General features: G+C 43.1%; 1 protein-coding gene across 3 annotated transcripts in view; it reads left to right on the plus strand.

Moving 5' to 3' along the window:
- Positions 1-21854, plus strand: part of LOC121279210 (guanine nucleotide-binding protein G(s) subunit alpha-like) — a 343050-nt gene that overhangs the window by 228149 nt on the left and 93047 nt on the right. For all 3 annotated transcript variants that reach the window (XM_041190239.1, XM_041190240.1, XM_041190241.1), the window contains exon 5: positions 8850-8947. In XM_041190239.1, the coding sequence (XP_041046173.1) occupies positions 8850-8947 (98 nt within the window). The remainder of the gene's footprint in view (positions 1-8849; positions 8948-21854) is intronic.

Below are 21854 nucleotides of genomic sequence, written 5' to 3' on the forward strand. Positions count from 1 at the left end.
TCTTAATTTAAATAATATTCAGCTCCTCTATTCTTCCTGCCAAAGTGCAGAACCTCACATGTTCCCACATTATTTTCCATCTGCCAGGTTTTTGCACGCTCACTTAACCTGTCTATATCCCTCTATGGTCTCTTTGTGTCGTCCTCACCACTTGCCTTCCCACCTATTTTTGTGTCATCCGATAGTATATTCACTTCCCTCATCTAAGTCAATAATATATATTGTAAATAATTGTGGTCCCAGCACTGACCCCTGTGGCACTCCTCTAGTTATAGGTTGCCATCCTGAAAATGCCCCTTATCCCAACTCTTGTCTTCTATTAGTTAACCAATCTGTTATCCATGCTAATATGCTACCCCCAACACCACAGGCTCTTATTTTAATAAGTAGCCTTATGAGTGGTACCTTATCGAACGCCTTCTGGAAATCCAAATATATTACATCTACTGGTTCCCCTTTATCTATCCTGCTTGTTACCTCCTCAAAGAAATTTAATAAATTTGTTAGACATGATTTCCCCTTCATGAAGCCATGTTGACTCTGCTTGATTAGATTATGCATTTCTAGGTGCTGTGCTATTACATCCTTTATAATAGACTCCAAAATTTTCCCAATGACAGATGTTAAGCTAACTGGCCTATAGTTACCTGTTTTTTGTCTCCTGCCCCTTTGGAATAAGGATGTTACATTGGCCGTTCTCCAGTCCTCTGGGACTTTTCCAGAATCTAAGGATTCTTCGAAGGTTACTACCAGTGCATCCACTATCTCTGTAGCTACTTCCTTTAATATCCTAGGATGCAACCCATCAGGTCCAGGGGACCTTTCAGCCTTTAGCCCCATTAGTTTCCCAGCACTTTTTCTCTCACGATAATTATTCTATTTATTTCGCTCCCCTGCTTTGCCCCTTGATTATTTAGTATTTTTGGAATGCTATTAGTATCTTCTACCATGAAGACTGAAGCAAAGTATTTATTCAGCTCCTCTGCTATTTCCTGGTTCCCCATTATTATTTCCATAGCCTCATTCTCTAAGGGGTCTATATTCACTTTGGCCCCTCTCTTTTTATATATATTTAAAGAAGCTCCTACTGTCTGTTTTTATATTACTTGCTAGTTTACCCTCAAAGTTTATTTTCTCCCTTTTTTTTGGTCATCTTTTGTTGGTTTTTAAAACTTTCCCAATCCTCTGGCTTACCACTAATCTTTACCACATTGTATGTTTTTTCCTTCAATTTGATACTGTCCTTAACTTCCTTGGTTAACCATGATTGGTTTATCCCCTTCCTTGAATCCTTCTTTCTTACTGGGATATATCTTTGTTGAAAGTCATGAACCATTTTCTTAAATGTCTGTCATTGTTCATCAACCGTCTTTTCTGCTAAACTGCTTTCCCAGTCTCCTCCAGCCAACTCTGCCCTCATTCCATTGTAATTACCTTTACTTAAGTTTAGCACAGTTGTTTCTGACCCAAATTTCTCACTTTCAAACTGAATGCTAAATTCTACCTTTTTATGACTATTTCCTAGCAGATCCTTTACTCTGAGATCATGTATTAAACCTGCCTCATTACACATTACCAGATCCAAAATAGCCTGATCCCTGGTTGGATCCACAACATATTGTTCTAAGAAACTGTCTTGAATATAATATGAATTCTTGCTCATGTCTCCCTCTGCCAATTTGATTTTCCCAATCTGTATGAAGGTTAAAGTCACCCATGATTGATGTACTGCCTTTTTTACTTCCCTCATTATCTCTTGATTTATTCTCTGTCCTACAGTATAGCTACTGTCAGAGGGCCTATAGACTACTCCCATGAGTGTCTTCTTCCCCTTGTTATTTCTTACCTCTACCCATATGGATTCTACATCTTCCGATCCAAGATCCTTTCTTGCTATCATACTTATTCCATCTCATACTAACAAAGCTACCCCACCACCCTTTCCTTCCTGCCTGTCCTTTCGAAAAGTCACATACCCCTGAATATTTAGTTCCCAACTTTGATCTCCTTGTAACCACGTCTCTGTAATGGCCAAAAGATCATACCCATTAGCCTCTATTTGTGCCATGAATTCATTTATTTTGTTACGAATACTACATGCATTTAAGAAAAGAACTGATGAGCTCAGGTTTTCGGAGGTTAGTAGAAATGTTTCACTGATAAGCTGAGCCACATCTGTAAAACTTTTGGATCATTGAAAGCGGTTGGGGAACTGAGTGGTAGAATTGCTATTCTGACTTGTGACCTAATTAAATCAAGATAAATGCCAAGATGATGACTTAGCCAATCCCAATTCCCTGTACAATTGAGCTGGATGGACTAGGTAGGTCCAAAGTTTTATTTCCACTCTGCTGAATTAGCTGGAATCACAGTGGGGAAAACTAAGAGTCCCCGTCCTTGTTCGCTACTTTTACTGAAAAGTCTACATGAAGAAATGATTAGGAAGGCGTGGATAGACTACACGGTTAAGTCGCCAGCCAACCTTCTACATCAAAGTTCACACATGAAGAATGATCACTTGAATGAGGTATCCGGGTTTGCCGGCAGTTAACGTTGCGCTCTCAAAAGATGGGCCTGTAAGCTGGAGATAGCTAACTAAAGTCAACATTTATGTTCAAGCATGGATTGGGGGAATCGGGAAATGGGTACCCATTGAGCACAGCGGTAAGGGTACCCGATGAAAGAAAGATCACATTTGCAGACAGTTTTGGAAGAGGTAGTCAGCTGCGTTGAAGATGTCAGTTTGGCACACTTTGTGATTACACGTTCTATGTGAATTTAGAATTACATAGTTACAGCAATGAGCCCTCAGGGAGCTGATTAATTCCTTTTTACTGTAGTACCTTCTGGGAGTCAACAGGAGCATAACTTGACTCTTATTACGTCCAGCGAATGCCTGATTACAAAACTTTTGCGTCTGTCAGACCACAGTTATGATTTTTTTAGTGCCCCAATAGTGTAGTTACTCATAGGCTGATGAAGCAACATATTATAGAGAAATATATTTTAAGGCAGTATTTAAATTCTTCTTATGGTGATGGTTGTTTTGTTTGTAGTTTGAATCTTAATACACCATAACAAAAATTCTGACTAATCACTGGGTTACTAGTTATTAATTTGGTGATTAGCACAGCCCCAGAGCTTGGAAGGGAATTGTGCCCAGTTAGGGTTGCTTGTTCCCTGGAGCTTGTTATGCAACGAAGTTATTAACCAACACAAACAAGCCTCACAATGGGAAAACTCCAGAGTGCTGTCATTAATCTAGTCCTTTGGGTGCCAAGGAGACATTTCTTAAAGAATTTTAATGACTCTATTGCCATTAACTGGGCATTGATCAGCATTTTGATTGAAAATACATTCAGAAAATGAACTGATGAACTGGTTATTTGATGTAGTAGCTTAACCCTGTTAGATTGCACCAACTGCTGATGGTGAAACTCTTGGTAAAATTATGGTACAATTTAAGCTTGTTATGGACAAAGAAATAGACAAGTTGCAAAAAAAATGTTTTGGATTTGAGGAAAGCTGATTTTAGTAAATTAAGGCAGGATCTGGCCATGGTAGACTGGGAACAGCTACTTGTGGGGAAATCTACAGAAGAGAAGTGGGGGGCATTCAAAAAGGAAATGGGAAGGGTGCAGGCTCAACATGTTCCCTCTAGGGTGATAGGAAGGAGTAACAACCCCAGAGAACCATGGATGACCAGAGATATTAAGGATACGATGAGAAGGAAAAAAGAAGCTTTTAGCAGGTACAAGAGGAGCAAATCAGCGGAGGCATTAGTAGAGCACAAAGTGCAGGGTGGAGCTTAAGAAAGCAATTCAGAGACCAAAGAAGGGATATGAGAAAGCTCTGGCTGGTAAAAGTAGGGAAAATCCCAAGATATTCTAAAAGTATATCAATGAGAAGAGGATAACCAGGGAAAGGGTAGGGCCCATAAGGGACCAAGAAGGCAATCTATGGGTGGAGCCAGAGGACATCGGTAGAGCGTTGAACGATTACTTCTCATCCATCTTCACCCAAGAGAATGAGGATGAAGGTATCGAACTCGGGGAGAGAGAGACTGCGAGGTTCTTGAGCAAATTGATATAGGGAGTGACAAGGTATTGGAGGTGTTGGCAGGCTTAAAAGTGGACAGATCTCCAGGTCCAGATGATTTGTGTCCCAGATTGCTGAGGGAGGCAAGGAGCTCTGACCCAAATTGTTAATTCCTCTCTGGCCATGGGGGAGGTGCCAGAGGACTGGAGAACAGCTAATGTGGTTCCGCTATTTAAGAAGGGTTGTAGAGATAAGCCAGGGAACTACAGACCAGTGAGTCTCATGTCAGTGGTAGGGAAACTATTGAAGAAAATTGTGAAAGAGAGAATCTGCCTCCACTTGGAGAGGCGAGGTTTGATCAGGAGTAGTCAGCATGGCTTTGTCAGAGGGAGGTCATGCCTAACAAATTTGACTGAATTTTTTGAGGAGGTGACCAGGTGTGTAGATGAGGGTAATGCAGTTGATGTACTTTATATGGATTTCAGCAAAACCTTTGACAAGGTCCCACATGGGAGACTTATAAAGAAGGCAAATACATATGGGATACAGGGTAATTTGATAAGGTAGATTGAAAATTGGCTTAGTTGTAGGAGACAGAGGGTGATGACAGAAGGCTGCTTTAGTAACTGGAAGCCAGTGTCCAGTGTCCACAGGGGTCTGTGCTGGGTCCCCTATTATTCGTCATTTATATTAGCGACATAGATGACTATGTGTGGCGTAGGATTAGTAAGTTTGCAGATGACACAAAGATTGGCTGGGTGGTTAACAGTGAGGTTGAGAGTCTTGGGCTACAGGAAGATATAGACGGGATGGTCAAATGGGCAGATAAGTGGCAGATGGAATTTAACCCTGAAAAGTGTGAGGTGATACACTTTGGAAGGAGTAATTTGACAAGGAAGTATTCAATGAGCGGCACGACACTAGGATGTTCTGAGGAGCAAAGGGACCTTGGCGTGTGTGTCCATAGATCTCTGAAGGCAGAGGGGCATGTTTGTGGGGTGGTGAAAAAGTCATTTGGGACAATTGTCTTTATCAATCGAGGCGTAGATTACAAAAGTAGGGAGGTCATATTGGAGTTGTATAGAACCTTGGTGAGGCCATAACTGGAGTACTGTGTGCATTTCTAGTCACCACATTATAGGAAGGATGTGATTGCACTGGAGGGTGTGCAGAAGAGATTCAGCATGATGTTGCCTGGGATGAAACATTTAAGTTATGAAGAGAGGTTGGATAGACTTGGATAAAAACAAAAAACTGCGGATGCTGGAAATCCAAAACAAAAACAGAATTACCTGGGAAAACTCAGCAGGTCTGGCAGCATCGGCGGAGAAGAAAAAAGTTGACATTTCGAGTCCTCATGACCCTTCAACCCTTGGATAGACTTGGCTTGTTTTCGTTGCAGCAGAGAAGATTAAGGGGTGACCTGATCGAGGTGTACAAGATTATGAGGGGCATGGACAGGGTGGATAGGGAGCAGCTGTTCCTCTTCGTCGAAGGGTCAGTCACGAGGGGACATAAGTTCAAGGTGAGGGGCAGGAGGTTCAGGGGGGATGTGAGGAAAATGTTTTTTACCCAGAGGGTGGTGACGGTCTGGAATTCACTGCCTGGGACGTTGGTGGAGGCGGGTTGCCTCACATCCTTTAAAAAGTACCTGGATGAGCACTTGGCACGTCATAACATTCAAGGCTATGGGCCAAGTGCTGATAAATGGAATTAGGTAGGTAGGTCAGGTCTGCTTTCTCACATGTTGGTGCAGACTTGATGGGCCGTAGGGCCTCTTCTGCACTGTGAGATCCTGTGATTATCCTTTGTTAATGAGAAACGATTGAGTCATGCAGCATCCTTAAACATGACAACATCAGTAACTTGAATGTTGAGCCAACAGTTGTCTTCACAAATCAAAATTCTCTAGATTTAAGAATGTATTAAATAAACTTTAGTTGTGTTTTCTTCTCCAACGCAATGTCTGATCAGCCTGTTGTCTGGTACAAAAGGAAGGAAAAATACTTGAAAACAAAAACAGAATTACCTGGAAAAACTCAGCAGGTCTGGCAGCATCGGCATAGAAGAAAAGAGTTGACGTTTCGAGTCCTCATGACCCTTCGACAGAACTTGAGTTCGAGTCCAAGAAAGAGTTGAAATATAAGCTGGTTTAAGGTGTGTGGGGGGGGCGCGGAGAGAGAGAGAGAGAGAAGTGGAGGGGGGTGGTGTGGTTGTAGGGACAAACAAGCAGTGATAGAAGCAGATCATCAAAAGATGTCAACAACAATAGAACAAAAGAACACATAGGTGTTAAAGTTGGTGATATTATCTAAATGAATGTGCTAAATAAATAAAGAAAAAATATTTGTATAGCAACTTTCACAACCTCAGGATGTCCCAAATTGCTTTTGAAGTATAGCCACTGTGACAGCCAGGAGATGAGATGGAGCCCTGCCACTGAGCCTCTACCAGTGTCTCAATATAACTAGCAGCTAGATAGTGTAAAATGTGTGACTGTCTGAAATGTGCTTGTCTCTTTTTCTCTGTATCAATTTCTTACTCACCAACTCTCTTGGTCTCTCCCTATCTGTCTCCCCTCCCATTTCCTTGCCTTTACTTCTTTCCCCTCACTCTTCCTCTGTTCTCCACCTTATATAGTTAAGATTATTAATATTCATTGCATTACTTTGAATTATGTTACCTAATATGTCTTAGTATATTTGGAAACCTGCAGGTAGGACCTGCTGTAAACTTTGTGTAACTCTATCTTTTATCTCTCATGCTCCCACAACGGGTCAGCAAGTGAATAACCAAGCCATGCGGTTGAATCTTGCGGAGGCAGCGGAGATCTCGGCCCTGCTAGCTGGAGAGCTGGCAAGAACCCTCCGCCGCCTTTCTTCATGAAGGCCTGCTGCAAAGACCCTGGGGGCAGAACTCTCAACAGCTGAGATCTGCCATCCATTCAGAGGTCTGCACTCAGTAGTGCTACTGGAGAAGCGGTGGCTGCTGTTGGTCTTACACCCAGCTGAGGCCTAGGACTGAGGAGGGATCCAGGCGCAACTGAGTGATAGCAGAGGAGGGGGAGTATCACGGATGAGGGGGGTTGACAGCTAGGGTAAAAGGTGGCTTTTTTGCAGTGGGCTCCCAGCCTTCCCAGTGCGGGCTCCCTTGATCAGGCACTGAGTGCCTTTGAATGAGGAACCTACCCCTCCCCCTGGAGCCTACAAACAAACATGTCAGTGTTTGATTGTCGTGTTCCCCGCATAGGGAGGTTAATACCTGCAGCAGGGGAATGAGGCCCTTAAGAGGGCACTAATTGTGCACTTAAGGGCTTCACTTGTTGGCGGGCCAGGAAGGCTGTCCATGGGCCTTCCTGTCACGGACTTGATCAGTGGCAGGGTCACTGCCCACCGTCCTCCTGCCCAATTAAACCCCCTGCTACCAAACTTGTCATGGGGAAGGACACAAGATTCTGCCCATGCTTACCAGGAATGCCCCAGGTGCAATTCATGCAGTTTGCAGAGGCATGGTGGTACAGATGCTACAAGCAACTTCAACAAATCTGTTAGGAAAAGGGGAAAAATTGGCCAAGACCTTTGTTCCTAGTGTCCATGAGTGTGTCCTGCACATGTGAGGTGGATTTGGCTTTGTCAGTGCAGCTCTGAAGACTGAAAAACTGCCACACTCACTGTCTGAGGTCAGGCATGAGTGGTCACTTGGGTGGGCATCAGAGGACCCTCCCAGGAGAGAAAATCAGCACGAAAGGATCTAATCCTTTTAGCTATGTTATGTGTCAATAATACCAACCACTGAATGTTAATGTTTGCAGTAGTTTCAAAAAGAAATGTCACAGCCTTTTAGCCACATTAACTTATACCATACTTGTCAACCAGGTGCCTTACACAAAATTAATGGAGAAATGGGAGAACTAAAGAATATTAGCCATTCGTGTTGCTATTTCGACGATCTCATTTGCCTTCCTTTTGTTAAAAGGGCCATTCTTCAACACCAGTAGGGTGAAAAACAATTTTAGGATATGAAAGGACTACACTATTCTGCCAAACAATAAATGTCCTTCTGAAACTAGAAAGTCTGTCCCTTGTAATTTTTTTTAACGTGTTCAGTCTTTTCCCATTTACGTGTATCCTTTGTGTAATGGATCAATAGGTTCTGTGTGGAGATGATTTTCATTTCTTTTTCAACTAATTTGCTATATGAAGAAGAAAATTACGACCAGTCCCCACACGGTCACGTGAATACAAACCATTGTTCCTGCTGTGCATTGATTTGCTGTTTGTGTTGGGCAGTGGAAATGTAAACCTCATCAATAGACCAGATGGTTTTGATTTTTTTTTAAATACCTAATATCAAAACTTAAGAAATAGGAACAGGAGTGGGCCATATGGCCACTTGAGTCTGTTCCACCATTCAGCAAGGCCATGGCTGATCTTTTACCACAATGGACAGTTTTACATTTCCCCACATTGTACTCCATCTGCCACCTTGCCAAATCACCTCACCTTTGCAGATTGTTTGTTCTCTCCTCACAGCATACATTTCCACCTAGCTTTGTATCATGAGCAATCTTGGGTACATTACACTCAGTCCCCTCATCTAAGTTATTTATTCAGATTGTGAATAGCTGAGGCCTGAGCACTAATCCCACAGTACTCCACTAGTTACAACCTGCCACTCCAAAAATGAACCTTTTATTGTCTAAATCCAATATTGTTAACCAATCCTCAATCCATGTTAACATATTAACTCTAACCTCATGAGATCATGTGTTGAAACCAGGTTTTTAACAGAAGCTTTCTTTCTGTTTGTAGGAATTCTTCGATCATGCGAAAGCACTCTGGGACGATGAAGGTATAAAGGCATGTTTTGAAAGGTCAAATGAGTACCAGCTCATCGACTGTGCTCAGTAGTAAGTGTCTTTCATCATCCAAAAATGAAATATTAAATTTTAAAGTCTTACACTTCCTTTTAAAATACTCTTATTTGTTCAAGAAGAAAAAATACTAATTGCAATGAAACTGGAATGGAACTGAGAATGAATTGCATCTAAATTTTGTAAAAAGTTTGTAATGTAACCTGTGTGAGGCTTGGTGAAAGGACACCAATGCCTTTAAAAGTGTAAGCTATTTGTGATCTATAACATGCTTCAATTTTGGAAATAATTATGTGATACAGCAGAATAATGAAGATGTTAATTTGCTTGGTCCTGAGTTGGAGTCTGGAAGCGGTTGTTTTTGCTGTGGTTTAGTGTGATCGGTCAGTCTTTGGCTGGACTTAAGTAGTGCTAATGTGGGCAATTTAAGTGCTCTATCTCTCAAACGAAAAGGGAATAAAACTATATGGGTCAGGTTTGGCTCAGACAAGAATTTGCTAACTTAACTGGTAATGGGTTTGAACATTTTTGTCAAGGGATCTCTCTACGCTGCCCTACCCACCTAGAGCAATGTTGGCTGATAATTGTCCCAATATTGGTAATTGCTTACTTGGTCCATTGTTTCATTGGGAAAGTTCATGTAATTTCTTAAAATCTTTTTATGTTTGCTACCATTTACTGCAGAAATCTAAGCAACCGTGGTACATTGTTATGGATTGTATTATATTGAGGAACTCTAGTGAAAAATTTTTGACTTAATTGCTTGCTGTATAAGCGAGACACCCAGATACTTCCCAAGTTGTGAAATTGGAAACCAGGTTTGTTAATTATTTCCGCAGCTAACCAGTTTACTACCTAGAATTCTGTTTCATTGTTTGAGAAAGTCCTGTTGGTGAAATAAAATTAACCTGGATGCAAAAAAAAGGAACATTTTAAGAAAGATTGTTGTTTGTGGAGCTAATTACATCTTCAGAAATGTTCTTTGCATTTTGTTTTCGAACTTTATTTTTAAATATCTTTGCTGTGTTGGCGATGGAGTGATTATTTTTCATTAGGTTACACAAGGGTGTGTTGGGTCACACACACAGCCTTGGCCCATGAAATAAGAAGTAGCTGTCTAGTGCAGACTGGTACTTCGAAATGGCACAGATTGGGGAGAGGCAGCCGAGTGTGAGATAGCTTCATCAACAACGCAGTTTTGGGCATCGAATCAAATTGGCATCAGAATCTGTTGGGATTTAGGCCACACAGAGACAGAATGCTAAATATATTTTTGCCTGGGAGATTCATGTTTCCCCCCTGCCGTGCCCCCCCCTCCCCCCAGTTAAATTGTTTTAAAAGTTTTACAGCAGATTTTCTTTTTAAAAACTTATTCCTTGTAGGAAATTCATGGCTTGAATTTTCTTTTTAAATTGCGAATGTTAGGAACAAAAGAACATTTTGAAATGTTGAAGATGTTTTAGTTCAGCGAGGCTGTTACCCACTATGTTCAAAATCATGAGAGGGCTGGACAGAGTAGACAGGGAGAAGCTGTTCCCGCTCATAAAAGGCTCAAGAACGAGAGGGCACAGATTTAAAGTGATTTTCAAAAGAAACAAACGTGACCGTTTTCACACAATGCGTGGTTCGAGTCTGCAATGCATTGCCTGGCAGTGCAGGTTCGATTGAAGCATTCAAGAGGGCATTAGATGATTACTTGAATAAAAACAACAGGGTACGGAGAAAAGGTAGGGCAGTGGCACTAGGTCATAATTCTCATTTGGAGAGCCGGTGCAGACACGATGGGCCAAATGGTCTCCTTCTGTGCCGTTAAAATTCTGTGATCCCTCCTTCTCTCCCGTCTCCTGCAAGCATTGACCTTTGCTAGAATACAGCCCCATTGGCATCCTCAACCCACTGGCTATTATTTGCATACGAGCTTAGGGAGCTACTGTCGAGATAGTGTTTCACTGTGGAATACATTATAGTCTCATATACATCATTGTCTCATCGCATATCCATACAATTTCAATCAAGGATTGCCTCCCCCAAGTCCCTCTAGAGACACTAGGCGGAATCAAGTGCAGCTCCCAGGAGACGGACACAAAGCGGGAAAGGAACTTAATTGTGTGGGAGGCAAAATGTCAATTTCCCGATGGCAGGATGAAAGTTGGGAAATAAGTTGGTGGTGGATAACAGCGAGCAGCGGGACCTATTTTTAATAAATTAGCATGTCTTATGTATTCTTTAAAACCGAAAGCAGCTGGATTAAACTGTACCTTGGCAATTAAGTCGGCAGCAAACGAGAAACATGTGCCTTCAGATTCAAGAGTGGTTAAAGGTGGCATGCAGCAGGCAAGGTAGTTTTCCTGGTGGAATTGGTGTGAGTGTAAGCTGCTTTTTTTTTTGAATGGGGAACTTTGTTGGACCAGGGAGAGGAGGCTGAGCTGTTGCATGAACTTGGGTGGCTGTCCAGGGAGGTCAGGCATGGCCGTCCATAGAAGGGGTTGGGTCATGGCAGCGCTAAGAATGGTCAGGGGGGACAGAGGAAGGAAGCTGAATGACAGACTGAAGGTTAATCCCTGCCAAAGGCAACACCAAAGCACGTTCGAAGGCAGCTAAGTGATGAGGTTCGGAGAGTCGAGGGCGATAGAAGGAAGGTCGAGTGTGATGGAGGGAAGGTCAAAGGTGACTAAAGGAGGTTGCAGCGTGATGGCCTGCAGCTCCAGGGATCCAAGTATGGCAGATAGGGAAGGGGTGGCAGCAGTTCAAGCTCAAACCCCTCCTCTCAGACTGGCAGAATAATTCTGCTGGCTTGCAAGGAATGGTTACTGTCTGAGTTCTGTTTAAATATGGTGTCTGGACCTACGACCACGATGACGTAACTGCAGAGCTGGCAGCTTCCTGCTCTCTCTCTCTCTCGCCACCCTCCCACCCCACCCCATTGCTCAAATGGCTGGGCCCCTTGACGGTGCATAGCTAATTGGACGGTCGCTGCGAGATTGTGCATGGCCAGCCTTCCCGCCTCTGAGTGGAAGTCCAGCTCTTTTCCAATCCTGCCGTTGGGACACATGACACCCCAGCAAGATTTTGACTACTGTGACTAATTACACTTTTCGAACTGCTGCCTCAAGTGAGATCAACAAAGTTACTGCAAACAGGGCATCGAGCTTGGACCGTCTGCACTGCAATAGAATTTCGATTTTGCATGCTCCCAAATATCCATATTCTTGATTTATGAGAATTTTCATTGGATTCGGGAGCAATGTTAGTTTTGCAAAAGCAGCTAAAAAAATTTTTTTATTCGTTCATGGGATGTCACCAGCTAGGCCCGTGTTCATTGCCCATCCCTAATTGCTGTTGTTCAGAAGGGATTTAAGAGTCACCACATTGCTGTGGGTCTGGAGTTACATGTAGGCCAGACCGGATAAGGATGGCACATTTCCTTCCCTAAAGGACACCAGTGAACCAGATGGGTCTTTATGACAATCGGCAATTGTTTCCTGGTCGTCATCAGACTTTTAATTCAAGGTTTTTTTTAAATGTAGTGTTCTAATTCATTTCTCTCAGAATTGTAATCTATCAAGATAAATCATTGTTATCTAACCATTCAGATACTTGGTCAGAATTTGCTTTCTAGGCATCTGGGACTTAATTTAGTTCAAACACAGCAGGCAAGCAAGAATCCGAATTGTACGTCCAGCATACCAACAGGCGTAATTTTTTTAATGGAAATCTGTGTGTCATAGCTGTACATTCGGACAATCTGACTGCATAATCTGGGAGAACATTCAGGAGTGAAAAATGCACACTATCAGACTTGTTAAAGCATGATTGCATTATTTACATCTATGACAGTATCCTACTTTACCTTCCCACTAATTACCATCAACTAGTACAAAAGCAAAATACAATGGTTGTTTTTTTTAAACAATCAATTAATGTTAGTTTTCGGGTTTTTGAAGTTTTAACTAGGTAAAGGAATAAACCAAATAAATAAACTGCTGCCCAGTCAAAAGGCTAAGCAAATGGCCTGTTTGCAAGCCTCAGGTGTTCACTAACAATTGCAATCCATAAGTGTTCTTTTTCTTGATGGTATCAAATGGACTAGAGAAAACTTAACACTGTGGGAGAAAGGAGTCTTGCTTTCTTATCGTGTCCACGGACAGTCTATACATGGCCCAGCCAGAACTGGAAACATTTTTGCGCCTTGTTGTTTAATTCGGCAAGATCTGCAACAGTGCAGGCTTCCTCTAGCGATAGGCATTGCAGGAGATATTGCATAGTCTGTGGCTCAGTTCCACATTTAGAAGTTGTCGGGCTGGTTGTATATCCCCATTTGCTTAGTGACACCTTTGAACGACCTAAGTCTGTTAAGGCACTTCCAGGTTGCCCAGTTGCAATTAGCTCCTGGGAGAAGGCTTTCATCCGGTAGAATTTCCATCGCTAGGGGTTATTTGAGGCTGGCGAGCCGTTCTTTCCACAAGGCGATGCGGGCTTTAGATGGGGTTGATTGTAATGGAACAACACTGTTCATGAAGCTCTTTCTTGACTTTAGGCGGCTGGGTGTAGGTGTATGACCATGTAGAGGGTGCCTCTCATCTGATGTTTGATGGAGTCGCTCTTTCTTGCTGGCTACTGTTCTTCTTATATCAGGGGAAAGGAGTGAGTCATGGATTAGCCTGAGAGCAACATTAAATGGAGGATCCGAGGATGTACAGCCACAGTTACAGTCCATTTCAGATTTGCCTGCTTGAAGAGCTGTGACCTGTAGGACTGTGGACCAAGTGCCGGAAGGTGGGATTAGGCGGGCCAGGTCTTCGGTGACTGGCACGTCGCAATGGACCGATTGGCCTCCTGCATTGTAAATTTGCTGTGATTCTAAGGGAAGGCTGCCTGAGGAACTCTGCTGAAATTTTCACAAAGGCCAGGCAACACGAGCAGAATGGACTGTTGCCCAAAGTTTCGTGTCTTAGAACAATGACGTCATATGGAATTCGGGAGAAATTAATTACCTGGAGAGGGGTTAGAATGTGGAACTCGTTACCACAGGAAGTAGTAAAGGGGAGTAGTACAGGTGAATTTAAAGGGGAAACAAGATAAGCACAAGAAAGAGAAAGGAATAGAAGGTTATGCTGATAGGTTAGATCAAGAGGAGTGGAAGGAGGCTTAAGTGGAGAATAAACACCTGCATGGACTAGTTGAGCTGAATGGCCTGTTTGTGCTGTAAAATCTAAGTAATTTTATTATGCAAAGTGCAAAAGAAAATATTTTTTCCTGTTGCCATTTACTTACACTTAAGTTGAACTAAGCTTAAGTAATCTCAAACTTTCTAGATCCACTGTTCTGAACAATAGTTGATCCATCGTGAGGCAAGGGATGCTGCCTCACGGGTGCACACAATATAGAATTTCTTATCATACAAATACTGCAGTAGAGGAGTCGTCAAAAGATTTGATTGAAACTGATATTTAACTGCACTGGGTTAAAGTTTCAGGAAGTATTGGAAGAAAATCCTTTATTATTAATTGTTGGAACAAATTCTGACTGACTTTTTCTCTTGGTTTGACTGAGTTGAATTTTGAAAGATGGATTTTGCTGTAAGTGTATATTAACAGCCAATTGTACTTCCATCAGGGAAATCTTACCAGGCCTTTGGAGGCACATTAGGAGGTGGAGGGAGTGCCAGGAAAATTAGCAAAAATGCCATGCGACAGTAATGCCAACTTGTTCCCATCTCCACCCACTTTTCCGGGAGGCTGCTTCTGTGCAACTGCAGCAACTCGAAGCCCGTTAAGGTTCTTAATAAAGCAATTAGCAGGCATTTTCCGAGGGCAATGAAATTTTACCGGTAGCTCACAGGAGCCCCCCCCCACTGTAGTTTCTAAAACTAGTAAGCTCGCGGGAGGCAAGTACAAAGGGGAAGTTTGGAACACAATGAAAATATGTCAAATAATGATTTTTAATCCACCGGCTCGAAATCTGACTTGAACTTATAAAAACTAAAAATAGAGACTTTCTAAACACCAGGGACTCAAGATGACTTGAGCTCGCAGCCAAAGATTGCTACCCCAATTTACATTACTTTACATTCCACATTCCAATACATTAGAATGGAATAGCATGTCTGCAAAACCCATCAAAGACAAGGACCCCCTGGAGAAAGACCCAAATCCTCTGTCCCATTTGCAAGGCATTAAGACAATCATCTGAGGTATTTGACTGTTGGAGATAAACCACTAAGCTTAATTGCTTGACCAGTGGGACCCTGGATGAGAGTTCTCAGGCATGATCTAATCCAGTTACCTTTGGTATACACTGGCAATGACCTTATTTGGATCCTCTGGGCATTTAGAGAGAGGAGGTCACACGATGAGCCAACCTTTTGTATGTTTTAAGCAGCTGTTGCTCTGTAGAACTGAGGTGCTAAGAGAAAAGACCCGAGCAGGGTCCCTCCTGCCTCGCTATCTCTCTAACCCACCTTGCAAGCTTCGAACCCTGTTTGCTGACTGTGGTCATCCAAGAGTGCCCCTGCTGCAGGCAGAGATTTCTTAACAAAATTCAACCCAGCACACCATCTCCAATAAAACAACCAAATCAGCCATCCACATATTTAAATTGGAAGCACAGGGACCATCAAAACAAAATCACAACACCACCAAATTCAGCCTGAAGCCAGCTGAATCGGCAACCTACAGACTATTGCGGAAAAAAAGAGACATGTCAAAGCTTTTCATCTTTCACTCATCAGGGCAATTTGCAAGAATATCAATATAAGGAGAAAACACCAATTTATACTGTAGGAGAAGAGAATGCTGATTGGTTGATAAGTGGACTCTGATTGGTAGAGGCATTGCCATGGAGAATGCACCAGTGATGGTGATTGACAATTAACTGCCAAGTATTGTTTGAAATTAACCAGGCAGCTTGATTCTGATTGGTCAAAGCATTGACCTGAGGAATGAGTCAGTGAACAGCTGTCATTTATTTTATTTTGTTCAAACAGGTGCAATGTTTGTACATGCTCTTTCTGTCTGCAAAGAACAGGGCCCTGTGTGTTAATATATGTAGCTTCCAGTACACGCAAATGTACCACACTGTGAGCCTGACTGACAGTCTTAAATCGGTTTTCAGCATAATTCTTAGCACACTGAGGGTTATTTAGCAAATGTTGTTCAATCACGGAATCATATCTAATATTGGGCACTATGGGCAGAATCATCTCAGATTTGGGCAACTTTTGGTAATGGCTGTGAAAAAAGTCGTTTTGCCCGCTGGCCGCAATTATGGGTTTTCGTGCAGTGTCGCCCCATTTCACCCGTGTCCCGTCTCATTAATAATGCAGTCCCAGGAAATGAGCCGGATCACTGGCGGCGTGGTGTTTGAATCACCCGCCCCGCCGTCACCTCTGGTCTTCAGTAATCCGGGCGGTATATTTAAAGGGTGCCCCTGTACAGAGCTAGCTCTCTCTAAGGGATCGTAAACTGCTGCAAAGTCATGGCTGCCAAAGAGTGGAAACATGCTGCCCCTAAATTTAGCGACGCCTCCCTCGGGCATCTACTGGACACAGTGAAGGCCCGCCATGAAATCCTCTACCCCCACTCTGGGCAAAGATCAGCAAGCAAGGTCACTAATCCAGCATGGGAGGCTGTGGCAGTGGTGGTCAACACCAACACCGTGTAAAAGAGCACAGCCACCTAGTGCCAAAAGTGGATGAATGATCTCCTCTGTCCCACCAGAATAAGTCAGTCTTCTCATCACTCTCAATTCACACACTCACAAACCCATCACACATCCACAGGGATCTCACTCACTGCCAATTCAAGGGACATCACCATTCACTCTCTCACACACACCTTCATCTGCCCTGTGAATCACGTCCTCATCCCGTCTTTGGCACCACTCAGCACCCACACATGCCATGCATCCTTCTCATCTGGCCTGGCAGGCGCCCATTCCTCCATCTGTAAACTCTCTCCATCTGTATTCACGCAGGACAAGCTGGCACACAACAAAAGGGGGAGGTCGCACACTTGTGGAGGAATGCCCGACATCAAGGTCCTCACATACTTTGAGAATAGAGTTATCCAGCTGGCCCACGAGTACCTAGAATGTTCCTGTGCTGTCGGTGAGGTCATCAGTGCTCAATCGAGAGGGGATCCAGCAGTGCAACACCCATCAGGTAACTATGCTGTGAGTGAGTTCCCTTGCCCTGGCACCGCACTGAAAGCCAGCGAGAAAATGTGACTTCCCAGTGTTCCCCGTGAATGCCCGGCACCTCTTGATGTTCTACGAGCAATGCTTACGAGTGCTGCACAAGATTGTGTTCGCTCATTTCTGAGTTCCCCTCGAAGTTCAGGTCACCTTTTAAAGGCTGACGTGAAGCACTCTGCTCTGATGCCACGCCGACGTGAGTGGTAAAATCGGTGTGCGGGGATGATTCCGGCGAGCTGGACTGATAGTGAGATGCTAAAGTATTGAAGTTAGGTTCCTGATGTGCAGCGGCAGGAAATGTGGCCCCGCCATTGACAGGTGGGACGGGCGATTGCAAACTGGTTTCACGACAGCATGAAACCAAATTTTGGCCACCTCGCCATCTTGTTGCCTGCCCGCCATGACACCTGACACCAGCAGGGCCGGAAAATTCCATCCTATGTTTTGAGCTTTGCAAGCACGGAGCAGGTTGGGTAGGTTCTGAACCTTGCCTGTTACAGACAGCATCTGCGACATGTTGTTTGATACAATCCGCCAATCTTTGGGACATAAGGCCTACGTACCTAGCATCACACTGGCACTGAGACTCATATATCACGTTATTCCTCTGTGTGATAGGCAGAACATATTTTTTGACTTGTTGGCAGCATCCTGTTAGTGCGAATACCACTCGCATTGCTGCTGCATAGTGGCAGCGTGAAACCGCTAGCTTCACCTGTTGCTCAAATTTCACCAATGTTCCATTAAGGCAGCCATAGATATTGGCGCTGTAGTACTATAACATGGCAATCTAGACCCGCTATCGTTGCCTGAATCAGCATTCATTGAACTTATGAACTCGGTTACAGCACTGTCATGTATTCCAGTTGGATTCTGTCGCCTAGAAGGCCGTTAGTACTTGTCAGTAATAAATAAGCACTTTGGGTTCCCTGACGTCATGACATCGTGCATATAAATGCACACCATTATTTTTTTTAAAAGCCTTAAAATAGGTTAAATTGAACAAATTTTTAAAAAAAATTATCTAAATGAGATTGAGTTAAATCATGTTATCAGAAAGGTCAATGTACTAGAGGTTTCTGTTATGGAAAACAATGGTTGGTGCAGCTGGCTTGATTGTAAATGGCTTTTTATTACCATTAACTGTAGCAAAGTAGGAGTAATACTGTCATGTTATACTGTAAAATGAAAGAAACCTATGCCACAGATTCCCATCCATTATTGTTTGTTTTGGCTGTTTTATGAAATTTAAACTGTTTCACCCTGGAGATGCTGACTCATTCTCTGTAGATTCATGGTAGGTCATGGTGGGCCGCCGACTGGCTATTCATGCATGTGCCCAAAGAGTGAGCATCAGTAAACTATTCAACCATAGCAGGCTTTACTGCCAACCCTGATCCATTCTTCACCTGAGTTCAAGAAAGTCAGTGGATGGTGTTCCAGTAAGATAAGGGATATGATCAAGAATGGAAGCTCTAGCTGGCTGTGTTTTCATTTCCCAAATTTATGGTTATGGATGCTAGATGTAGCTCTGCCCCATTCAACGCTACTACTCTAGCTAAAATTAGTTAAGTCAACACGACCTGTATTTCTCAATTATACACTGAATGGTGCATTTATCATAGAGTCTTTAGGAATTTCTGTTTTTATCTCTCAGTGGCAGTCAGCAATAAATCATCAAGCAATAAAGTTTTGTTGTTGGAAAATAAAAGAGATTTTCATTGGAATGTGGGGAAACGTTTTTGCAACTTCAAGATTAGTTTGGTTGCAGGACTGAACTGAAGCAGTTGCAAATTCTAGCAACTGCAGGATTATTGAGAGATACACAATCATAGTGTCACCTTTAAAACATAAATGATAACTTGTTGGACTTTTGAGTACAAAACTTATGTTCAATTTACACGCTCAACAAAGATTAATGCAGATAACAGAAAATGAAGGGCAAAATTGTGGTGAATTTGGGCTTAATGGAAAGCAGCAATGAGATGAGGCACAGTTAAAATTTCCAACTTTTGTCTAATATGCCATAGGGGGCATTCATCAAGACTTGAGGGTCACCTGTTTGTGCTGACGAAGAAAATTAATTGAAAACCTTTTTATTCAAAACTGTAAGTAATTAGATGTAAATATAATATATCTTTTTTTTAAAAGAACAAAACTTTGCTGTCTGACAGCTCACGGTATCACATTGCCTTAGAAGTTACTCACTTCTAAGTGGGGTGGGGTCCAAAAATGGACAGGTGGTAACCCTTTGTATGAATTTGGGGCTCTAGTTTGGCCCTTCTCCTGGAATATATGGTAGTCCAAAAATCAATTAACAACATTAATTCAAGATGAGAACAGTCATCTATACTTACCGCTACTTAATTGAGAACAAAAAGAGGTTAGATCAGATTGAAAACAAATACTGTTAAATCCTTTTCCAAGCGTCAGCAGGCCCAAGTTTTTGTTTGACAATCTATATATTCTTGTTTATAGTTGAGTTAAGAGTAACACATTGTGCCAAAGACTACATGACTTCAGTTCTCACTTTCCTGTTATAATCAGCTACTCTTTGTGTTCACAGTCTCTGTAAAGCTATCTTTATTTGAGGCCTTAAGGACCTGGGTTTGAATTTAGGCAGTGAGGACTGGAAGAAATGCTAGCTGTCTCTTGGCTGTTGAGGACCCATTGTGAAGTATGCTTGCAATTTTATTCCAGCTTCCACTGAATGCAAATCCACATTGACATTTATACTATAAATCCGGAGATCCCCAGCATCACAGATGCCAGTCTTCAGCCATTTCAATTCACTCCACGTGATATCAAGAAACGGCTGAAGGTATTGGATACTGCAAAGGCTACAGGCCCTGACAATATTAGGCAATGGTACTGAAGACTTGTGCTCCAGAACTTGCCACGCCCCTAGCCAAGCTGTTCCAGTCCAACTACAACACTGGCATCTACCCGGCTATGTGGAAAATTGCCCGGGTATGCTCTGTACATAAAAAAAACAGGACAGATCCAACCCAATCAGTTACTGCCCCATCAGTCTACTCTTGATATCAATAAAGTAATGGAAAGGGTCATCAACAGTGCTTTCAAGCGGCACTTGCTTAGCAATAACCTGCTCATTGCCCATTTTGGGTTCTGCCAGGGCCACTCAGCTCCTGACCTCATTACAGCCTTGGTTCAAACATGGACAAAAGAGCTGAACTCCCAAGGTGAGGCAGGAGTGACTGCCCTTGACATCAAGGCCGCATTTGACTGAGTGTGGCATCAAGGAACCCTCGCAAAACTGGAGTCAATGGGAATCAGGGGGAAAGCTCTCCACTGGTTGGAGTCATACCTAGCACAAAGGAAGATGTTTGTGGTTGTTGGAGGTCAGACAGCTCAGCTCCAGGACATCGCTGTAGGAGTTCTTCAGGATAATGTCCTCGGCCCAACCATCTTCAGCTGTTTCATCAATGACCTTCCTTCCATCATAAGGTCAGAAGTGGGGATGTTCGCTGATGATTGCACAATGTTCAGCAGCATTCATGACTCCTCAGATATTGAAGCAGTCCATGTCAAAATGCAGCAAGACCTGGTCAATATCCAGGCTTGGGCTGACAAGTGGCAAGTGCCACACCAGTGCCAAGTGCTAAACCAGTGTCAGGCAGTGAGCATCTCCAACAAGAAAGAATCCAACCATCACCCCCATGATGTTACCATCACTGAATCCCCCACTATCAACATCCTGGGGGTTACCATTGACCAGAAACTGAATGGACTAGTCATAGAAATACTGCAGCCACAAGAGCCGGTCAGAGGCTAGGAATCGTGCGACAAGTAATTCACCTCCTGACTCCCTAAAGCCTGTCCACCATCTACAAGGCACAAGTCAAGAGTGTGATGGAATGCTCCTTGTTTGCCTGGATGAGTGCAGCTCCCACAACACTCAATACGCTTGACACCATCCAGGACAAAGCAGTCCACTTGATTGGCAACACATCCACAAACATTCACTCCCTCCACACTGACGCACAGGAGCAGCAGTGTGTACCATCCACAAGATCCACTGCAGGAATTCACCAAGGATCCTTAGACAGCACCTTCCAAACTCGCGATCACTACCATCAAGAAGGGCAAGGGCCGCAGATAGATGGAAATACCACCACCTGGAAGTTCCCCTCCAAGTCCTCCACCATCCTGACTTGGAAATATATCACCGTTCCTTCACTGTCGCTGGGTCAAAATCCTGGAACTCCCTTCCTAACAGCACTGTGTGTGTACCTACACCACATGGACTGCAGCGGTTCAAGAAAGCAGCTCACCACCACCACCTCAGAGCAGCTAGGGATGAGCAATAAATGCTGGCCCAGCCAGCGAAGCCCACATACCGTGAATGAACAAATAAAAATTAAATCGCTCAATGGAGATCGACTCTGAAATGAGAGTTGAAGCACATGGTTGGATTTATGTCTCAAGACTTCTACAATGTATAGCAACTATAACACTGGAGAGTCCTAAAGGGAATCCTAATAATTACACAAACTATTAAATTATATAGACAGGCATTGAATGGAGTTCTTTTAGACTCATTTTAGACATTTACAGCACAGAAAGAGGCCATTTGGCCCATCGTGTCCGCGCTGGTCAATAAAGGTCTGACTACACTAATCCCATTTTCCAGCACTTGGCCCATAGCCCTGGAGGCTATGACAATGCAAGTGAATATCGAAATATTTCTTAAATGTTACGAGAGTTTCCAACTCAACCACCCTTTCAG

This window comes from Carcharodon carcharias, chromosome 6, assembly GCF_017639515.1.
Source record: "Carcharodon carcharias isolate sCarCar2 chromosome 6, sCarCar2.pri, whole genome shotgun sequence".
NCBI lineage: Eukaryota > Metazoa > Chordata > Chondrichthyes > Lamniformes > Lamnidae > Carcharodon > Carcharodon carcharias.